Source organism: Ixodes scapularis, unplaced genomic scaffold, assembly GCF_016920785.2.
Source record: "Ixodes scapularis isolate PalLabHiFi unplaced genomic scaffold, ASM1692078v2 PGA_scaffold0__279_contigs__length_252992795, whole genome shotgun sequence".
In the NCBI taxonomy this organism is placed as follows: Eukaryota; Metazoa; Arthropoda; class Arachnida; order Ixodida; family Ixodidae; genus Ixodes; species Ixodes scapularis.
Window position 1 is genome coordinate 156,965,355 of NW_024609835.1, and position 9,164 is coordinate 156,974,518.

General features: G+C 46.2%; 2 protein-coding genes across 2 annotated transcripts; both read right to left on the reverse strand.

Annotated features, from left to right (window-relative positions):
• Positions 1-1,005: 1,005 nt before the first annotated feature.
• Positions 1,006-2,775, reverse strand: LOC121837611. Its single transcript, XM_042293280.1, has 2 exons — positions 1,184-2,775; positions 1,006-1,085 (listed from the first exon to the last, which is right to left on the reverse strand). Exons 1-2 carry the CDS (start codon positions 2,517-2,519, stop codon positions 1,006-1,008), a joined length of 1,416 nt encoding a protein of 471 aa, XP_042149214.1. The 5' UTR covers positions 2,520-2,775.
• A 660-nt stretch (positions 2,776-3,435) lies between these two features.
• On the reverse strand, positions 3,436-7,376 carry LOC8029034 (ferric-chelate reductase 1). The gene is made up of 4 exons (XM_002402808.3): positions 7,275-7,376; positions 5,974-6,196; positions 4,939-5,152; positions 3,436-3,550 (listed from the first exon to the last, which is right to left on the reverse strand). Exons 2-4 carry the CDS (start codon positions 6,182-6,184, stop codon positions 3,490-3,492), a joined length of 486 nt encoding a protein of 161 aa, XP_002402852.3. The 5' UTR covers positions 6,185-6,196; positions 7,275-7,376; the 3' UTR covers positions 3,436-3,489.
• Positions 7,377-9,164: the final 1,788 nt, after the last annotated feature.

Genomic DNA, 9,164 nt, shown 5'->3' on the forward strand with positions numbered 1-9,164 from the left:
TAGATGCTGCAATGAATTGAGAGAGTGAACCGAACTTGTTTTAGAGCGCAGCTCTTAGGGGCCCGTTCCCGGCTTGAGCGGCGTCGGCGTCGGCGTAACCAAGGTCATCCCAAGGTCACGTGGCCCCCAAAGGTCATCCCAAGGTCACGTGACCCCCAAGGTCACCCCAAGGTCACGTGACCCCCAGAGGTCACGTGACCCCTCCCCCAGTCACGTGACCCCCAAGGTCACGTGACACCCAAAGTTACGTGACCCCCTGAAGTCACGTGACCCCCCGAGGTCACGTGACCCCCCCCGGTCACGTGACACCCCCAGCTCACGTGACCACCCCCAGGGTCACGTGACCCCCGCCGAGGTCACGTGACCTCCCCGATGACGTCACCGGCATCCGCATCGTCATCGTCATCATCACTGATGACGTCATCAGTGACGTCACTGATGACCTCACCGGCATCCGCATCGTCATCGTCATCATCACTGATGACGTCATCAGTGACGTCACTGATGACGTCACCGGCATCCGCATCGTCAGCGTCATCATCACTGATGACGTCATCAGTGACGTCACTGATGACGTCACCGACATCCGCATCGTCATCATCGCTGATGACGTCATCGGAGTCCGCATCGTCATCGTCACTGATGACGTCATCAGTGACGTCACTGATGACATCATCGGCATCGTCACGTGACCCCCCAAGGTCACGTGACACCCCCAGGTCACTTCACCCCCCCAGTACCCTTCCCTCCTCCTCCTCAAGAGCTGCGCTCTAATTCGGTGTTACAGGGAGTTGTAAACGGCTTTCACTTTTTTGAATCCGCGGCAATTCCACTGCCATATGGTGGTTTTGTGATGAAGAACTTGATTATTATTCCGTTTTGCTGCCATCGTGGCAGGTGAGCTCCTCTTGATGAGGAGTGGGTCGGCTGTAAGGCTTCAAGGCACGCCGTGAGAGACGACCGGGAAGAGATGGGTTCTGAGCTTCGAGGTTATCCAAGCGCACGTTAGTTTGTTGCATAAGTTGCATAAGGGTTGCGAGTTGCTGAGTGATTTCTGTGAGTTGTGGGCTTAGTGCAGTCGGGGACTGGGAAGGGGGTTCTAACGGTTTCGAAGTGGGGCGTTCTATCTTTTTGCGTTTCTCGGGAGCGGATGGTGATTGTGTCGTTTGTTTGATTTCATTACGAAGGGCGCATAATTCTTCTCTCAGTGCGCCAAGTTCGGCTTTAAGTGTTGTATTCTCCTCTTGTAGACGTAAATTCTGCGTTTGGACTTGTTTAAGCATATCATTGGGTAGGGGAGGGGAACGAGCTTTGCGAGAGAGCGTCTGCGCCCAGCTCACCTGCGTAGATTGCTGAGTTTCTATTCGTTCCTGGGTGCTCGGTGTCCTTCCTCGGGTCTTGGAGCGGGACCGGGACCTCGAACTGCGGCGTCTCCTGTCCTGGGTCAAACGTGGGTAGCTACGAGATCGGGACCGGGCAGCGGAAGATCTTGATGAGGGGTCCCCTCGCTGGCCAGAAGGAGTTCTCGGTCTCCGCCTGCCGATCGACGTCTGTTCTTTTCGCCGGTTGACGGGCGGCAAAAAGCGCCCAGGGCAGGCCTTGCTCGCTGTGCGGTGTTCACCGCTGCACAGAGAGCATTTCGGTTTGCACTCGTGTGGCTCCGCGGTAAGTAGGGCTTCGCAGTCCTTGCACGTCGGCACATCTGGCGGGTAAGGGCAGACGTCCGCGCGGTGGCCAGTTTGATGGCAGACGTAGCAGTAGGCGACGGTGCGTTTGTAGAGGAAGCACCTCGTTTCCACTCCGCCTACGTATATAAGGAAAGGGACTTTCTTTCCTATGAAAGTGATGAGGATGGTGTCTGAGTCCCCGAATCGGCGGCACGTGAGTGGTTCGTATCCAGGGGCTGAGATGGCCTCCAATAGTTCTTCGTTGGTGGCTTCCTTTTCTCTCGAGTGTATCACCCCTCTACACGAGTTGTCAGGGGAGATACCATATGACGCAATTGCGTAAGTAGTTTCACCAATAGTTAGTTTTTGGATCTTACTCAGCGCCGAGGCTGTTGATTGGTAGGGTGTGCTTGCAACTAGAATGTTCTGTTGTTCATTGACGCGTATTTTGATGTCTGCCTCTTGAGGACGTAGCTTAGCTTCTCGCATAATGCTGTTTGAAAGTACTATCGGGCTCACCTTGCTCAGCACGAGACCATTGCGAGGCCGGATCGCCAATTTAAAGTCGTCAGCAGGAAGGGGTGGAGGTTTTGGCTTGAGCACCGGGCGGCTGGGTCGAAGAGCCGGCTTTGGCGGCGATAGGTTGAGAGTTTGCGTGGCAAGGCTGGCTCGCGTCTTGCGGCGAATAGCCCGGCTGGTGACTTTAATCCAGGGTGCCATGTCGTGTTCGTCGTCGCCGGTGGTACTTGGAGGGTCTTGCAACATGCGCATGTCATTTTCTTCCTCTTCAGCGTTGGCGGTATGCGGCTGGTGGTTTCGATCAACGCTTGAGCAGGCCGCTGCGGACTCCATCACGAGCGATGTGGCCGCCGTAGTCAGGGCCCTCGCCTATGGCTTAGGGTTAGCGGGGCACCCCCGCTTCAAAACTGGAAGTGACCAGAAAATAAAAATTGTGCGCTTACGACCAAGAAATCGGTATCCGCGTGCTCCTGGTGGCTTTGGGCACGCGATGCAAACGTTACTCAGTGTCTCTAAGTAAAAATTTCCGCAGGTATTGGTCCTTGTTCGCAGAGCCAATGTAGCTTCCATTCGATCACTTCAACACCTCTTCTTCTTTTTCCGGTGCCCACCGAGGCGAATTTAGAAGGCGAAGGTAGTGCTAAATAATTTGTTCACAACAAAAAACTTATTGCATCAGTTATTTTGTTGCCTGAAGGATTTAGCTGCCCATTAATATTGTAAACAGAGACGATGAAAATGGGTTAAATAATCTGACTGAGGCAAAACTTATGTGTATTTTTCTTTTCCAAAACAAGGAATTATTGCAGAGCTTCATTGGACATTCAAGGATATGCCGATTTTTGTGAAATCCAAAAACGCGCATTATTATATCTCGGACCTAATTATAAACTTAACTATGGTAGTTATAGTAAAACCCAAGATGCATCTGGGCCTCTAAATCAAAGGTAGTTACAACACCGGCTCAGAGACAGTATTGTGGCCATGATGATTAAACCACAGGAAAACAAAAATAAATATAAGGCTGATGGGAGACGGAGACTGCGCGAATTAGCGCTTCCGGAGTTCAAAGAAGTAATAGATGCTATGTCATGGACTCAAGAACATGTGTATTTTCACGGCACATGGAATCAAGCAAAGCTATTTTGTGTCCATTAGCAGCACACGTCACGCATGTTTATACGCAAACTGGGAGGGATTCAATTCAATCCTCGGTAATCTTTATTACACAAATGAAAAAAAAAAAGGCCTGAGCTTCTATAGTCTTTATTTAGTCCTTCTGTTGTAAAAACATTTGGACGGTTTAAGCCAACGTGCTTGGAATGGCGTGGTAGATGTCCTTTACTTGTTTGACGACTGTGACCCTGGAAGAAAAAAATACATGTCAACTGTGTAGTGTTCGCTGGAATTCAACCTTCACCTGCCCTGCAAAAAAATACTGTTGTGGATATTGCGTGATTGGTGTACATCCTCAGTTGAGTGTGTGAATAAACTATTTGGTTATTGAAATCTTACATAAATGTTTATCGTGTCCAAATTGAACTTATTTCAACATTAATAGTACGTATTCCTCCGGCGTAAATTTAGGGCTTTTAATAAAGTTTCGCTGTGTTAGTTTAGTTGATCTATCAACAACTTGGCTGCGTACTTTGCTTTTACCACTGGTTGCCCGGTGGTTCGTCTCTTTTACCACTGGTTGCATGTGTACCATCGGGTTAAAATGAAATGCGAACAGTGATGGAACTTCGAGCCCACTACCAGCGCAGCTTCCATGCTTGGATTGTGCTTTGCGATGTTCAAACACACCGAAGTAGGGCGCTGCGAGGTTGTGCGCTCTACTCCGATGTTTTTGAACATCGCCATGCATAACCCAAGCTTGGAAGCTGCCCCGTTAGTGGGCTCAAAGTTCCGTCGCTGTTCGAATTTCATTTGAACCCGATGTACCATCGAGTTTCTGCCAGAGAGCGCGTGTTTCTCAGTAGCGAGGAGATAAGCTTGGGAGCTATATTTACACTTGTGGATCCGAAACACACACATTATTAAAGGCAACCCTACCGAGAAAAAACAGTAAGGTTTTACTGTCTAGAATATGAGACTGGTAATCTAACTGGAATTGTTTATGGAAACCCAAATCCAGATTGCAGACTAAAAATAATTTTTGACGCCTGAAATCCAGAAAGAGCTCAGATAGAGTTACAGTTTCATAATCCATATAGCGAAAAGTTAAACTAGGTTTTTCGGTGGGGAAGCATACTAGAGAGATTTTTATTTCCATAGTACAATGTGCTTTTTTGCAAAGCTGAGACACCAAGTCGGAGATTTCATTAAAATGTTGGCGTAATGCTGAATATGTATTAACTGCAGGAATGTTTAGAAACTTTATTAAAAATATTTGGAAAACTTCATACACAGCACTCAGGTGATAGCTAATTATGACTCGTGAGTGACTTTGATATGTTGGTATGATTGAATGTTCTTATTGTTACAAATAAATGTTGGATGGGATGCAGTAGCCAATTAAGCAAATATAACAGAAGGACAATCTCGGAAGGAAGAGCGCCCACCTAATAGCATCTTATGACTAAAGATTAAGAGCACACCTTGAGGAACCTACGTGAAACAGTCTATGGGTCATATTTGTTATGTGGATTGAAGCAAAATCGCTATGGAGAGTGCGAAAACCATGCCGAGAGAAATTTCTTCGGCTACGTTAATTTTCCGGCTTGTCCAAATATATATCGGGCAAACTTACTTAAAGTGGACCTTGCCGGATCTGTCCTCTGGTGCCATCCACTGGACGACAACCCTCTTCTTCAGGTCCCTCCAGGTGTGCGTGATACCGGCGCAGTGGCTGAATGCCCTCGAGTCGGACCCGGTGCTCCTGAAGGAGCCCACATCCTTCTCGTTCTCGTCGAAAGCCTTGATCAGGAACCCCATGAAGGGAGAGGCCTCCGAGGACAGTGTCACTGTACACGAAACGTATGCTGAACCCTCCCCGTGGTGCGGCTTCTAAAACATCTCATATAGGAAGATCATCATTAAATTGCCAAGTCTTGAGCAGAACACCCCTGTGGGATTTTCAACCATAACTCTAAATTCTCAGTTAAAACATCTGCCCGCGAACACAAGGCATATACAAGTTATTTTTAAATGTGTTGGCATTTACTGCCCTAGGGCAAGCTGCCGTCGCTGGTTTGGTCTGGACTGGACTGGACCGTGAACTGGACTGGTCTTGTGAGATAAAATCTATCTGGAATTGTTTCCGGAAACATAAAATCCAGATAGCAGACAAGAAAGTATTTATAAAAATTTGAAATCCTAATAAAATCCAGACAAATTTCCAGATCCATAATCCAACAAGTTAAAAGTTAAAAAGGAGGCTTAGTGCCCGCATATATCTGCTCTCTTTCCTTGCAGAAACCCGTCGGCGCCTGGACATGAACATTTTGAAACAAATACACGGATAGACTATACCGAACCGTCAAATGGACATGTTATAATCTGAGCACCATGAAAGCGTCATTCTTATCTCAAAATAATAAAATTTCTGGATATAATATGTAGCTATTTAAACAGCACAATAACATTTGAGACCATGAGCAAATTTAATTGGGTGAACAGGCGTACGACGCTATATCTCACGATGCTACATCTCACCCCCAGTAGAAATTCGACCACGAAGTAGTCACGCGCTGTCAAGATGTCTTTAGAGGCAGCCAAAGTATTCGAAAAATGTGTAGTTTTTTTTTTTTATGTCCGTCAAGGAAATAGAAATAAGAATTCTCACCTGTGATGACGTCACCCGGCTTGTAGTCCTCTGTGTCTTGGACGAGACGGTAGCCCTCGGCGTGGCCCTCAGCAGCGCTCTTGGCAGTGTATCCGTGGGACGGATACAGGTCTTTGCAGGCCTGGTCGTCAGCTCCGTCAGGATGTCCCGTGCAAATTACAGCAGACAGGAGGACCACTATCAGCGACGTTGCTACTTTCAGTGCCATCATTTTTCTGCAGGACTAGAAAAACGCTTTTATCGGACGACGGAATACAAAACGACTTGAAGCACCACTCATGGAACTAAGTCTTGAAGCAGAACTCATAGAACTAAATCTCTTCGGGTTTGACAAATAAGGTTTGAATCTGACGTCATAAAATTATAAAACGGTTTGTGTTCTACAGAGCGCGACGGTGTTAGTGCGGAGAGGCAATCGCCGTTTTATTCATGTCTTCTTTTTTAATAGGAAGGGGGGGGGGGGCAAGATTAAAAAAACTGGGATCAAAACTGCTAGTGCGGCGGAAAGTGATGTGCCATTTTGGCACAGTGTCGTAGCGTTTGTTGCAGGAGTGTGTACTCGCAGCACAAAGCGGTCGTTCTAGTTGATCTGGTCGCAAGGCACGCAGTCGTAGCCACCGCACTTGGTGCAGATGTCTTGACCAGCCTTTACGAGGAAACATCTTGGCCGTATGCTTCATTGATAGCTTTTGATATATTTTGGGCAACACGTTAATGTTGAACTGACGTACAACAACGGTCGGAAACATACAAAGGTGCGTGTTTTAAAATGTGAAACATTTTGACGTCACTTGTCTTCGATATAAATGGAAAGGCGAGACCTCAATGCATACGAAAATGTGCTTGCGTCACCTGTTGCTTATCACGCCATTGTGTCTGCTTTCTACACATGCAGCTGGCTCACTTTGACATTACCTCGCACGTTGAGGAAGGGACATACTCAGCTGCACAGTGGCGTATATGGCTACCGGGTTATTGCAATTTATATGCTTGATTTACCTTTATAGTAGGGATAATGTTGGTATAAAAAAAAGGTGTTCATGTCAAATGCGTGGTTGACTCCAGACAATGAGAGGCGAAAAGGGACAGGAAGCGCATGCCTTTCCTTATAGTAGCATCTATATTTTTCTGAATACGTCCAAACCCTGGGAACTGAAGGACAAGGCAGAACGACGCAATCACGGGTCTCCATTGTGCCATGTGAATCCTGAGGGGAACTGGATTGGGGACAAATACTCCTAGCTTAGGACTTAAATCAGATGAATGAACATGTGCAAATCTGTTTCTTGAGGTGAGCTCACCTTTCTGCAATGGAGGGGCGAGAACCAAGTAGATCGAAAGCCGGGTGGCTGCCTGACTTAGAACTTCGCCAGATTCGAGCTCTTAAATATCATCTGAACCCCTTCTATTACTGGCTGCGCGTAAACATACCGTAGATAACGTGCGTGTCAAATAGCGAGGCCACTTGACCATAGATTTCATTAAGCCTATAACTCATTCTTCTATTGAGGAGTCCTATTCGGAGATAATCCAAAGTGTTCATTGGCTGATCTATCCCGAAAGACAACGAGCTGGCCAATATCAGGTCAAAGCGAACACAAAAGAGTCAAGGTTTTCTTATAGTATATTGCATCAAGATTTGTTTGCTTCCTTAGTTGAGTCAGCTAATCGCATTTGCTTTTTTGTGACTATAACCTAGGCGGTTTTTTTTATTAATTCGTCCGAGAGCAAAAAACATTATGTGTTAATTATTAGACACTGTAAAATGAGATATTGCGTTCTATATAAAAAAGAAAAAAAAAATGTCTGACATTGTTCTTTAAACTTACGATTTATTTATATCTCCCTATTCTGCAGCATCGGAATGTTTGACAAATTAAAAACCGCTCGCCTTCATAGAGATTGTTTAGTAAATAATCATAAACATTTTACAAAAAAATGTATTGGCCCACAATTAGCGGTGATAAAATACATCTAGTTTAACTAAAATGCTTGTGATTTCTGGCCTTACGCTTGTCCTGCCTGGCCAAAAGTTGTGCCTTTTCCGTTTCTTAGACAAAGCAGCGAAACCGCTGTTGTTACATTTGCACTCAAGGCTGTCAAAGCACCATCAAGTTGAGCAGCGCGTCTAAATAACAAGACATGTCGAACATAAAACTCTTCCTGAGAAAGCAATAACGTCCACTGTTTGTTTTTCAATACAGACAAGAATGGGCAGTATTTTCAATACAATTTTTTAAAATACCTATTTAACCAAACGCCTGTTAATAAACCCGCTCATAGTGTCACTTTAATTCAATGTACTGTTTCACTGTTATGGTACAATTTTGGCGGCTTTGCGTTCTTCCTGATATTAATTCGCATTGTGCCGGAAATATATAATACTTTCCGACTTTTCACTAATAATATGTTCCAAGAAAGACATACGGCCTTATATCAGACTACTGATGGCGAAGTTTTCAGGCATGTCGTCTGCTTTCTTTTTAGTTTCATTCCACAATATCAATCGACGAGCTTACCATTAGACAGGTTTTGAGTTGGGTCGCCTTTAGCTTCTGAAAAGACCAGGAGGACAGGTGTGATAACTGAGACCTTTGCTGAATTACATGATAGACAATGAGTTCCGTGTGTTGGTGTTAGAGAAATAAGGGTCTTTTGTAGTGCGGTCACGTTTTGTGCACAATCTTCATCGGTGGTGTTTGCAACCGTCGACGCCGCTGACATTCTCGGTACTGTTCCCGCCCTTGCTCTTTGTAAGCGTACGTGCTGCTCTTCGGGAGTCCGGACTTTACGCGGCATCCTTGTTACGTCAAGAGAAGTGGAATATACCTTTTTCTAAATTACCCAAGCATCAAGGAAAATGGTGTTCCACGCGCCGCACGTAGCGGCGTCTGCAGCAGTAACCGTTCTCAAGCAAAAGCCTCAAACAAATGGCATCTGGCACGTGTGTTCGTCAAATTTTTATGTTGGTAATTTACTTCGAATCTTTTATACGGGGAAGGCGTGCGCTTCCGGCGCGTGCGGCGGTGCGAGCGTAGAGTTTTTGGCCACGCCATAGCCTCCTCCCCTGATCTCCGTTGTAGTAGTCTGGATCCCGGATCGCGAGCGCATCGATGGCACCACCGGCGGCCATTACTTGACACCAGGCAATACACGCAAGTCTATGGGAAAAACAGACAAATGAAGAAATA